The 13,057-nt window shown below is 42.4% G+C and overlaps 1 protein-coding gene across 4 annotated transcripts in view; it reads left to right on the top strand.

The window, feature by feature from the left end:
- Nucleotides 1–13,057, top strand: part of NEK4 (NIMA related kinase 4) — a 40,888-nt gene continuing 27,831 nt past the window's right edge. For 2 of the 4 annotated variants that reach the window (XM_072941470.1, XM_006196541.4), the window contains exons 1-2: nucleotides 10,315–10,658; nucleotides 12,214–12,480. In XM_072941470.1, coding sequence (XP_072797571.1) covers nucleotides 10,566–10,658; nucleotides 12,214–12,480 — 360 coding nt within the window. In that variant the 5' untranslated portion in view covers nucleotides 10,315–10,565. Of the gene's footprint in view, nucleotides 106–1,948; nucleotides 2,074–10,313; nucleotides 10,659–12,213; nucleotides 12,481–13,057 lie in introns of those variants that run through there. The other 2 variants (XM_072941471.1, XM_072941469.1) reach the window with 2 other exon arrangements.

Below are 13,057 nucleotides of genomic sequence, written 5' to 3'. Positions count from 1 at the left end.
AGGTCCTCCATGGTCTGGCCCCTATTGACCCTTCCATCTCACCCAGCCCGTGGCCCTCTGTGACTCTCAGCTGCAGCCATAGAGGCTTTTTCCTGATCCATGTAGGTGGGTAATCTTTCACCCATTCATTCATCAGCCCCTGGTTCATCCATTCACACCTGCCATGTGCCAACCCCATGCCAACTGCTGGGTTTGGGGTGTTGAAGCTGGCAGGCCCAGCCTAGTGCTCAGGGAATTCACACTGCAGTGTGGAGGTGAAGTCACAAAACAAGTCCATTGGGCCTTAGCACATGGTTGCTCTCTCTGCCTTGAAGAAATTTTCCTTCAAACTTCAGCTCATGCAATAATTGCTCGAGACAACCTCTGCTGGAGGTCCAGGCTGGACCTGGTGACTTTTCTGCATGGCATTGCCCTCAGCGGTGTCAACTGAAATAAATGCACAACCTTAAAGTTGAGAGTTATGTTTTATTCAGTGGACAATTCTGAGGACTCAGCCCAGGATGACAGCCTCTCAGATTACTCTGAGGGACTGCTCCGAAGAGGTAGGGGAGGAGCTAGGATATATAGGAGCTTTACAACAAAGACCAGGTAGTTGGAACATTAAAAGATTATTTATTAACTTAAGAAAACCAGATATCTCAAGTTAAAGTATTTAGCACTTTTCTATATATGGGAGGAAGCAAACATTTGGGCTCATTGAATTCATTCCTTTGACAAGCACCTAGCTATCTAGGGCCAGTATCCTGTCCTTTCTTATTCTGAGTCCCCTCAGAGTGCAACATTGTGAGTGGCTGCAGAGGCCGGGCTGCAGCTGGTCTTTGCTGTGGGATGGCAGCAGCGGCTGATGACTTGATGGCTTCAGCATTCTTTGTTTACTGATGTGGTTTGCAGTATTTTTCGTTCACAGCGGCAATGATAACTTGTTAGTATGCTTGTTTGGTCAACGGCCTTCTCCCTCTTCAGCTGTAAGCCCCACAGGGGCAGGACTTTGTCTTGTTCACTCTGTGCCTCCAGGGCAGGGCACCCATCTTGCACCATGTGGGCCCACTCCAAATGTCTGTCAAGTGAATGATAGATTTGATGAAGAGCAAATTAGAGAGGTTAAAAGCAGAGCACAGAACCTTGCAAAACCTCAAATCTGAGGGGACCATGAGAACACAAAAGAGAACAGGAGTAGACAGAGAAGGTGGAAGAACCTGGAAAGGTCTAGAAACAAGACAGGAGAGGATACCCCAGAGGAGTAAAGGCTGCTAAGGGGAAGAGGGATGGGTGGAGACTAAGAAAAGCATTTAGGGAATCTGGGTCATTTTCCAGGAGGCTTTCCTGGGGACAAGTGGGACCAAGTGATTACAGAGGGTTTAGCAACGAGCAAGCCCTGAGGCTTCCAGAATATTGTTTTGAGTTTCTTAACTTCCCAGAGATTTCTTTAAGTGTAAAATGAGGAGGATAATAGTTCCAGCCTCACAGGGTTGATGTAAGGATTAAATGAACGAGTGTACCTGTCTCTGGGAAGGGGTTGGGGATTAATTGGGAAGGGGCATGAATTAACTTTCCAGGGTAATAGTGTTAAAAACAAGGTAACAGGCCCCAAATGGAGTCACTTATGATAAGCCCTATGTCACCAAAAGGAGTTAATTACAGTTTTAGCCTCTCCCAGAAATGGAAATCTTAAATCAAGCAATCAGAAATCACCTGATCAGCACTAGTGAGGTAATCTGCCTGACAGACCCCTCATCCCCTAAAGGAAAGTGACTTTGCCACACCCAGTCTACTTTTTGCTTCTATAACTTCCTTGTTCCCACTCCCTTTTGCCTATAAAACTCTTTAATTTTGTACAGCTCCTTGGAGTTCCTTTCTGTCTGCTAGATAGGATGCTGCCCAATTTGTGAATCATTTAATAAAGCCAGTAAGATCTTTGAAATACACTCAGTTTAATTTTATTTTTTAGCAGATTTGGTGGCAGTGGTGGGATCCAAAGGAAACTTCTGATGGCTTTGGGGACAACAAGAAATACAAGCATTGGTACCCATCAACCCTTTGCATTCTCTTTCTCACCATTTCCAAGGGCCATGGGTAAGTTCCTCTTGGTTCTGAGCTCCACTCTTTTTGTGTCAAGCTCCTGATTTAATTGGCTTTCCAGTCCAGAGCAGGTCAGCTTGAGCTAGCAGATGGCTCCATCCACAGCTCAAGCCTCTACCCTTGGTTTTAGTCCACAGCTCTTCATTTAAGGGGAATCCCAGTCCACAGTCCTCGTTTGTTGGGGTCTGCTGGTTCTGTTACTGGTGGATCCAACCAGTGTTCCAGGTTCTTGTCCCGTCACAGAAAGAATTCAGAGACAAAACATAGAGGTTAAGAAAAGAAAAGTAAGGATTTATTAAAGGGTGGATAGTACACTGTCAGGGGAGGGCAGGCAGACTCATGTGAGCAGCTGCCCTGAGTTTCTTTGGCAAGTTAGTTACATAGGGTGTAAAATGAATGGGCGGAATACTCATTTCAGACGGAAGGGCTTGGGGTCATATTTCCTGATTATCATCCCAACTCCACCTTCCCAAAGGGAGGAGAGACTTTTGTCCTTATTTAATCTGGATTGGAAGTGTCATGGCATCGCTGCATGATGGGTACTTCTGATCTGCAAGGCTAATTTTATTGAAATGAGGGCATAATGAGCAAAAGGTTACATTCTGACCCTGGAAATCCCTACCTTTTCTGATCTTTCTTTGTTGGTCTCCAGGCCAAAAGGTGTGGCCCCTTATCAGCCCAAAGATTCCTGCGTTTCTTTCTCTGCCCAGGAGCCCCTGGTGCTTACATGATGTATGTTTTCCTGCATTTGGCTTGTGCCCCTCCTTTTTGCCCAATTCCTGCCATTTGGTCTATGTCCCCCTTTCTCTGCTCATATCTAGCTATCTGCCTGCTCTAACAGTTCAATCTTTTCCCCAGTCCCCAGTTCCACGTTGGGATTTGCTGGTGGTGTGCAATCTTAACCAGGTTACTGTTGGTTTCTGTTAATGTGCACATGAGGCCAAGGCTACTGCTAATAGGAATCTCAGAAGCCTAAATGCCACAGAACTGATGGGCACAGGTGGAGCACTTAAAAATGGTTAGGGAAAAAAAAAAGGCTGTTAGAGCACTCACCACAGTCTTATAATAAGTTGGTCATGGAACCGTGGGTTAGATTGGCACTAAGTCACTGGCGAACCTCAGGAAAATTTCTGTGCAACGAGGTACACTGTAAAACAGCACACAGTCTCCAACCTGACAGCACATCCCTCTCAGGTATTAATTTGGCTCCAAGAAACCCAAGGCTTAGGTAAAAAAATGAGATCGAGTTTCAAATAATTGAGTGCGCCACCTACTGGTACAACTGCTTATTTAATATCTAAGAACCGTGGCCCTGGAAGCTGTAAATATCTACAAAACTGGCAAAATCATACAAAGAGAATCTAGAATTACAATGGTCATTATGAGAAAGGGTCCAATTAGACAAGAGCATTTATTTAAGAAGTGCATTTGAAAGCAAGGGTTCCCAAATCAAACAGAATAGGATACCTATTGTAATTGGCATACAGAAACCTCCAAAAATCTTCAAAATTCCATAATCGCTTCTTGAAAGATTCATTGCAAAAGGCTGATGAAAAATCAAAGGCACGAGAGGCACTTAAAAGAAAAGACTATACAAGACTGAGGCAACTCTTACTGCTGCCCTCTATGCTCCTTTACTTGGGTACCTCTGAGGCAACTTTCCACTCTGAAGAGACTACAAGACCATAAACAAAAGTCCACCAGGTCAGTGGCCTTACAGATAGCCCCACATCTACCCTCAAAGGAGGGCCCCCCTTGTGGGCTCCTCCCAGTGTTGACAGGGCTCCTGAGGGATTTTCTAGTACACTGCAATTTTATTCCCTTAAACAGCCTAGGGGAAATTAAAATTAAAATTATTAGACAACCTTGAGAAATTCTGGGAGATAACTGGAGCCTGAAGATGGGATCCTGAGAAAACTGATAAAGTCAATGAAGAGTGAGAATTCTTATCAGATTCCACTCTCCTGAATTTCTGTCTGTAGCAGAGAGAGAATAAAACTTGATGCTGTACCTGCCTTTACTGTTTGTCCTGGTTGAAAATTGACAAATTTTTTTAAAGGAGTTTTTTTTTGTTTTTTTTTTCCCCAAAGTAGCTCTGTGGTTAGATATTGGCCAAACTGGAAGCTGATATTTAGAGCCTGATAAGAAATTTGTTTAGGCCTTCTCTAAGCTAAATGTACCCAGAGGGAAAGAAAAAACAAACAAGCAAAAAAAACTTCTGAAACCTTTGTGGAAGGATTTACTAAAATACTTCAAAGACATATAGCTCTAAATCTAGAACATAGGAATACTTTTGATTTCCATCTTAGTTGAACATCTTCTCCCTGATAGAAAGAAGCAAATTGAGAGAAATGGAGTTGGATGTGTGGATCAATCTATGATGTCATTTAAGTTGCAACTCAATTCCTCAAGGAATTGAAATAAATTATCCCTACCTTACAGATCTTTGCAAAATCAGAAATGTGGCTCCAGAAAAAATTCAGTACACCTGTCCTTTTTTTTTTTTTTAACCAATCCCTCTTCTCCTTATCTCAAAAGGCTTATAAATATTGTAAAAATTCTGGCCTTAGAAAACAAAAGTCCTTGGAGGAACTTACATTCTTTCCCTGTGCCTTTGAGATGTAAATATTCATACCTGGTCTTCTCTAGGGGTTCTTACCTAGGTCATCTCTCTGAAATGCAAACTTCTGGGGGATAACTCTTATCAGAAGGAAAACAAAAGTTTAAAAGGTTATGTGGAACAGAGGCAAATGGAAAATCTTGTGTCTTCTCCACAAATACTAGTAAAAAGCTTTGGTCATCTGAGCAGGTAACCTTAAATTATTCCATCTACCAAAAACACAATTTGGTTCCAAGTTCTTTTATAACTAACTTTGTATATTCATACTTGATCCATGGCTAAAATTTTAGAACAGAAGCTATAAGCTCTGTTTACATCAGTCTGTATGTTTATATGTGTCTACAGATATATGCTGTAGATGTGTGGTATTTTTCTATCTTAAGAAGGTATTGTCAAAATTAATTTGTAAAAGAATTCTATTTAATTGACTTAGAAGAAATTAAGCATGTCAACCAAAGAAAAACACAACCTTAAAGTTATGAATTAAGTTTTATTCGGGGATCTTACTGAGGACTCTAGCCAGGGCAACATCCTTTCAGATAGCTCTGAGGAACTGCTCTGAAGAGGTGAAGGAGGAGCCAGGATCTATAGGAGTTTTTGCTGGAAAAAAGACAGTAGTTGAATATCCAAAGATTATTGCTAATCACAAAGAACAGACATCTCAAGTTAATGATCTGAGTGCTTGTCTATGTATGGGAAGATACAAGAATCCAGGTTTATTGAAATTATTCCTTAGATATGCATCTTAACTGTCTAATGCCAGGATCCAAAGCACAGTTTTTCTCCATCCTGAATTCCCCTCAGGGCACAGCATGGGCTGCAGTGGCTAATGGCTTGATCCTTGTAGAACTGTAATAGCAGGCAACATTCTTCGTTTACTGGAATGATAAGCAACATTCCTTGTCCACAAGCACTTATATGAATTAAGGATTCCTAAAACTCTCAGAAATATAGAAAGTAATCCAAATGTTTTTGAGGTTCATGTGCTCAGAGATAATCTTTGGTAAATAAAAGCTAATTTAAATTTGTTGGTTTAATTAAAATGAGTATGTCTTCAGAGTTATTAGCATTAAAAATAATACAGGCATACAACTTTTATTCTGAGTACAGTAGTCAAATAAGTTTATGTTGTTCCTGTTACAAATTTGTCAGCAAGAAAAGCAACTTGGTATGATGAAATTTTCATGACTTGTTAAGAACAAGTGAATTAAATAGATGTAAGTGGGATAAAAATATTTAGGTAAATGTTTCAGCAATAATTATAGTTTATATCTACTTAAACAGTTTCCAGAATCTTTTTGGTTACTTAAAACCTTAAAGTTACACTGAGATAAGTTAAATAATGGACATCCATTAAATATTTAGATCATTTTCAAATAAAAATAAAATACTGGAACATTAATCACTGCAATGCACAGAAGAAAATATCACATCTTGAGACACACAGGAGTCCCTGGGCCCGGCTGCCTAGTGAGGGTCCTTAGCTTCATGCAGGAAAGAATTAAAGAGTGAGCCAAAGTAGAGTGAAAGCAGATTTATTCAGGGAGGTACATACTACACAGAGTATTGACTGTCTCAGAAGGCAAGGGGGCCCCCAGGTATGGGGTTTTTCGTTTGTATGGACTGGGTAATTTCATACAGTAAGGAGTAGGAGGAATATTCTTGCTATTCTGGAAAGGGGTAGGGATTCCTAGGATTTGGACCACTCCCCACTTTGATGGTCAGCCCCAGAACTGTCATGGTACCTGTCATGTCATGAGGGGAGTGATTTTTTTAATATTATAATAAAGGCATAATGAGCTAATGACTGGGCCATCTGTGGTGTCTTCTTGGTTTTAGCTGGTTCCAGCCAGTTTTTGTTGTATCCTGTTTTTTCCAATAACTGTGTCCTCCTCTTCATTCTTTTAATAGTTATGCCCTGCCTCCTTCCTTCCTGTCTCAACTGAACATAGATTTATCCACTTTCAGTTTCCTTTTACAAAAAACAAACAAACAAAAAAAACCAAACCCTAAATATATTTGGGTTGATTAGTGCCACATTGGAAAATTTACTATAAGGAAGGATATTATCCTAAAAATTATGAAATGTGTAAGAATGCTAGTGTAAGAGAGTCCATGATTACTTACTTTGTAGTTTTCACTAGAAATAGGATTCTAAGGATTAAGAATTCTAATTAATATATGTAATTGAAACTAATTAGAAATAACGAGGATGAATGGAAACAACTGTGTATGAAAAGCAGGTAAAGAAAGAATGATTGGCAATATAATTAGTTATTTGTATAAGTTATTTAAAAGTCTATTCTCCTTATAACAGGACACAATTGGAAACCATTGGCTATATTACCAAGGCTTTGACTGGACTGTCATATTTCAGAGAGATGTGCATAGACTCATGTATGACCAGACAGTTTAAGGACTGCTTGGAAAAATCTACCTGGTATCTTGCTCACAGAGTTCCTGGCAGCATTACCAGGTGACTAAGGAAGGTCACTTCCTGGCAGGTCTAGGAACCACAGGATATTTGGGGGGACCACAAGAAGAGAGGAAATCATCCTAACTATAGATACTGCAGGTAAAAATCTGATGATGACTTCTTGACTCCCTGGCCTCAGAGGATTTTAAGCATTCAATCTAAGATTCCTTATGAAAGTTCCAGTAAAGCAATCTTTAAAAGAGCTTATATGGCCAATCACTATTCTTGCTGCACTTACATAACTAGCCATGCACGTTTAATGCAAGAGTATTAGCTTTACTCTGATTATCTTTGGTTAAAAGAAATGGGGTGATTGTAGAGAGAAAAATTAGGTATTAGATCCTAACCCTTTGTCTTTGAGGTTGTAGTACATGCCTATAAACTGGACTGGATCCTGAATTTTTCTGTTTCCTCAAATACCTGGCTAAGATTCTCCAAACTAATGTTTCCAATTCTCTCTTACCATTCTGATTTGGAACAACTAAAAACAAAGACTGCCCTTGAATTCCTTGGAAGGGACTATATCAGGTCCTCCTCACTACTCAGATGGCAGCCAAACTTCAGGGACTTGAACAGTGCATCCACATGTCCCAATTAAAAAGGGCTCCTTCACATTCTGAAGTGCACACCAGCTGGAGACCTCAAAATCAAACTGACTAGAAAAAGAAGTGGCCAATATTGAGGTAGACTTCCTCCTGTCAAGACACTAGATTAAGGACAATTTCTATTCCTCCTTCCCTCTCTGACCATCCTTTTCCTAATTCTTATATCATGAAGGTCTTTATTATTCTTTTGTCCACCTTCTGCTTTGCTATGGCATGGAAAGATATCTCAGGCCCCTTCAAAGGGAGGTAATCCAAAATCCAAACAACTGTTAGACTTGCCACATGCTGATGATTCTGTAGTTCTGCCTGCCACAAACTTCTTCCTGATTTCCAATGCCTCAGTTTCTCAGGAAAAAACTCAGCCACCTCTCTATCATGTCAGACATGTCTCTATCATGTCAGACATCGTAACCCTGGGAGTCCATTTCCCTGTCTCTGACTGACAGCCCCAAACCTGGGGAAACTTGCATCCAGGCTCTGGACAAAGAAGGGGACACAAGGGAAGGGTAGCCAGAATAAAACTGCCTGTGTGGTCTACAGACCCTTAAATTTTACTGGTCTCCATGGCTGTCACCTTTCCAGTCCTGAGTCACAGACTCAAATGGGAATTAACACAAGGCATTCATGAATCAAAATTAGTTTCCTTTGATTCCCTTGGCTAGGAGTAATTCCAAGTGAGGCTGTGATCAGGTATCTCTTCTTAACTCTTGAAAACATTGCAGAATCTGCTGCTAAAGCAATAGCTGCCCCAAAAAGGTCCCTAGACCCTCAGGCCAAAGTAGTTTTTGATAATGTGATAGCCTTTGATTATCATTTAGCTGGGCATGGAGGTGTCTGTACTGTGGCCAACATTACTTGCTGCACCTGGATTAACATTTCTGGGAAAGTTGAGACTCAGCTACATAAGATTGCTGAACAAACCAGTTAGGAAAATGACTCCTTCAACAGGGTCTCTTTTTGACTGACTTGATTTTTATTGGTTTGGGTCTTAGAGACCATGGCTCTAAAGTGCACTACAGACATTGGGAGTTATTCTGCTTATAATAATCAGATTGTCTTCTTGTACTCTCTCAAAAGCTTTAACTGGATGAATGCAGCTGCCAACCACCATACAAATGACCTCCCTAAGACTAGAATGTCAGAAGAGGAACAAAGAGAATGACTGCAATAAAGAACATGAACTTGAAGTTGTCAACTGTGAAAACCACAGAGATATTCAGCATAAAGACATCATGACCTGTGACTACCACACAGGATCAGCAGAAACTGGGAAAACTTCAGAGCAGTAGTTGGGAGTAGCACTAATGGCTTAAATTTTGATCACATCTCTCAAGCTGAGAGTCTGATCAAAAGGGGGATATTGCTGAAAACAAGAAAACAAGCCCCAAATGGGGTCACTTATGCTAAGACCCATGTTGCCAAATTGACACTTAATTACAGTTTCTGCTTCTCCCAGAAATGGAATCTTAAACCAGTCAATCATGAATTACCTAGTCAGCACTAGTGAGGTAATCTGCCTCACTATTAAAGTGCCTTAAAGGAAAGTGATCTTCCCACAACCAACCCACCTTTTACTGGTATGACTTCCCTATTCTATACTCCCTTCTGCTTATAAAAGTCTTTCATTTTGTATAGCTCCTCAGAGTTCCTTTCTATCTGCTAAATGGTATGCTACCCAATTCATGTTGAATAAGGCCCACAAGATCTTTGAAATTTATTCAGTTGAATTTTTTTAAACAAAAGCATGCTCTATATTATTCTTTCTCAACAGGGGCAATATTGTCCCCAACCGGGCAAAAATTGGTTCTTGGATATAGGCAAAAGACAAAACAATGACAAAAAACACATTTCAAAGGGTTGGATTTTAGGTCCTTAAGAAAGATACTCCTGAGTTATAGGAATACACACACACACACACACACACACACACACGATGGATTCATAATTTTAAGCTTTTTAAGGTAATTGTTCTGGTAAGGGAGGTATTGGCTGGAACAAACAAAATTCTCTTGGCAGTTCTGAGCTTTTACAGGTGGGCTTTGAGCTTTTAAGGTGGGCGGCCCCTCTTAGGGAAACTGCCTTAAGCTATTAGAAATCATGCCAGAATTTGGTCCAGTCACTACTGCAGAGGTTTGAATGGAGTTCTTCTGAGAGTTCTTTGCAGTTTTCAACATGCAAGCTTAAGTATTTAGGGATGAAGGGTACTGGTATCTTCAATTTATCTTTCAGTGCGTGAAAAATAAGACGGATTGCTGGATGTAATAAAGCAAATATAACAAACATTAAAGAATTTAGTGCCCCCCTCGTCCCTTCCCATTAGAATATGAGCTCCTGGAGGGCAAGGGTTTGGCGGCCTGAAACTTGGTAAGCAGTCAGTAAATAGTTGCGGAGGCAATGAACAATACTTCCAAAGAGCTTATAACAAGTAAACGCTCAATGAGCGGAAGCGTTCATGATGCTATTGTTGCGGGAAAACCGGAAGTTCCGGCAATGGAACCGAGGCCCAGATTGCGCGCGCAGGCCCGGCCGAGTCGCTCTGGCCGCCTGGCGTCTCGGCTCTGTGGTGGGTCCTCCGGGCCGCGGAGCATGCGCGTGGCTGCGCCCCCCGGGATCGCTATGGCAGCGGCGTCGCCGTGGGTTGGGCCTGTGGTCTGGCGCCCAGGCCCTGCCGCCTCAGCAGCCGCCTGCACCGTATCCTCTCGGGCATGAGCCGGGCCTCCCGCTGCTGCTCACCGCCCCGCCCGCCGCTGCTGCCGTATCCCGACTGTGGGCACGCGCCGGGATCATGCCCCTGACCGCCTACTGCTACCTACGGGTCGTGGGCAGGGGCAGCTACGGGGAGGTGACGCTCGTGAGGCACCGGCAGGACGGCAGGCAGGTCGGCGGGGTTGGGGGCCGGCAGGGGACGGGGGCAGGCAGCGGTTCGCCGACGGCGCGGTCCAAAGGCTGGGCCCCGCTTATCTGAAGGGGACGCATTTCGGATGGCACTTCCTCAGGGGAATCGTCCCAGACCACCAAAACTAGGCCAGGCCTTCCTGTCATATGTGCCCCCAAACTCCCTGAAGTTCTTTTTTGTGGCACTAGTCGGTGCATACCTTCCCGTCACTCCTGACAATTCCGTGAGAGCATGCATTCCCAGGACCTAATGGCCCTTGGCCAGTAATTCTCCGTCAGTGAAGGCCCTGTACTACGTTGACCTGGGGACCGCTGGACTCTCAAAACTCGGCTCATCAACCTTCCCTCCAAACCTGCTCTCACGGTTTCTGTTTCGGGGAGGAGCACCACCAACCAGCCAGTTGCCCAAGCTGGGCACTTGGGAGTCATTCTGGGATCCTCCCTTCCCTTCCCCTACCCTACCCCACTCGCTATTCGTCTGTCTGCTTAGCCAACTGGCCTCTTCTTCATTTCCACGGGTACCTCCCCAATCCCGAATATCATTATCTCTAGTTAAGCTATGGCCATGGCCTCCTGCTGGCCCTCCCTGCCACAGGACTTGCCCTTCTCCAATTCATCACTTTCATTGCAGTCTCAGTGATCATTCTAAAATTTGCCTTTGATGTTGCACTTTGTCCCATTACCCTCAGAGTAATGAGCCAGTTCTTTAATGTGGTTTATAAATAGTGTGACTGTATAATGTATTGTACAAACTGGACACTCCTCTGAAAGGAAGCACTATTAATATTACACCAGGACAATGCGACTGCCCCAGACAAGCTGAGAGGAGATGTCCCCATAAGTGTAAGGGCCTCTGGCCTATTTTTCCTTGTCTCAGGTACTGATCACTCTGCCTTGAACACAAGCTCAGCCATAAGAGATTTATTCAGTAGGCAATGGGGAGGGGATCATTGGATTTGAGCAGGAGTTTACATTTTACAAAGCACATTTATGATTGTGTTTGTTAAGTAATGAGTTGTATGTCTGTTGGACGATACTGATTTTTTTTTTAAGTGAGAATAATTTTGGATGTTGAGGATACGTGGTATTTAGCCTTATTGGGGCACAGATCCTTTTGTGTATCCAGTGCAATCCATGGACCCATTTTGTCTGCAGATGTATATTCGAGCCATGTTATATGCATCTTTGTAGGGAGAACTTAGAGGTTAAAGAATCTCTACTACAGATTTTATGATTGATTCAGTGGTATGTTAACTTGGACTCATTTTTAGCCATTAATGAAATTGTAAAATACAGAGGGAAAGGTATAATTTTTTGTGCCATCCCCCCCACCCTGCTATAAGTTTAATCTGCAAAAAGTATCATGAGTGATAACAAATCTTTATCCCAGTTTTGTGCTTTGTGAATAACAAAATGAGTAAGTTATGTGGCAGGCTCCAGAAGTTTGGTTTTGAGGACACTCAGGAGAATGCTTAAATACTTTTGAATCTGTAATATTGTTTGTTTGCATGTTGTAAAAACACGTGTTTTCCTTGTAGTATGTCATCAAAAAGCTGAACCTCCGAAATGCCTCCAGCCGGGAGCGGCGAGCTGCTGAACAGGAAGCTCAGCTCTTGTCCCAGCTGAAGCACCCTAATATTGTCACCTACAAGGAGTCGTGGGAAGGAGGGGACGGTCTGCTGTACATCGTCATGGGCTTCTGTGAAGGAGGTGATCTGTACCGAAAGCTCAAAGAACAAAAGGGGAGGCTTCTGCCTGAGAGTCAGGTGGTGGAGTGGTTTGTTCAGATTGCCATGGCTCTGCAGGTACTGTCAGAACTCACAGCATCCCACTTGCTCCCAGGTGACAAGCGGATGGCTGGTGGATTTTAGGAAAATAATTCCCCAAATGTTTACAGGAAAAAAAATGTATTCTTTTAAAAATCCCTCTATGAAGTGGACTTAGTCCCTCTTGCTGTAGCATTGGAATGTTTCTGAATGAGTGATATCTGTGTTGAAGCAGACATGGATTTTGTCTGATTGTCAGAGAAGCCAGTTCTCTGTTCATTTAATATGTATAGTAAAGGGCCCTGAGTTGGTATGACCATGTTTGTTGTCATTGTTGATAACATTGCTATCGTTGGTCAGCTATGTCATACTGAAGGTGGTTGGGCTAATGAATATGCCTACACTGGGGATTTGGGCTTTAACCCTGCTATGTAGAGTGAGTGGAAATGTGAAACATGTTTGTGTTTTAATATACACATATTCAGAACTGAGACTGTTTATGAAATACCACTCTGGAGCTGGGCAGACTTACCCAGAATTAATTGACCTTGTTGTTTAAATCCTAAGACACCCTCTCTAAATAAAAGTGATCTTGTTATATTTGAAAATGTATTAT

Source organism: Vicugna pacos, chromosome 17, assembly GCF_048564905.1.
Source record: "Vicugna pacos chromosome 17, VicPac4, whole genome shotgun sequence".
Classification (NCBI taxonomy): Eukaryota; Metazoa; Chordata; class Mammalia; order Artiodactyla; family Camelidae; genus Vicugna; species Vicugna pacos.
This window is presented reverse-complemented; position numbering and strand designations above follow the sequence as displayed.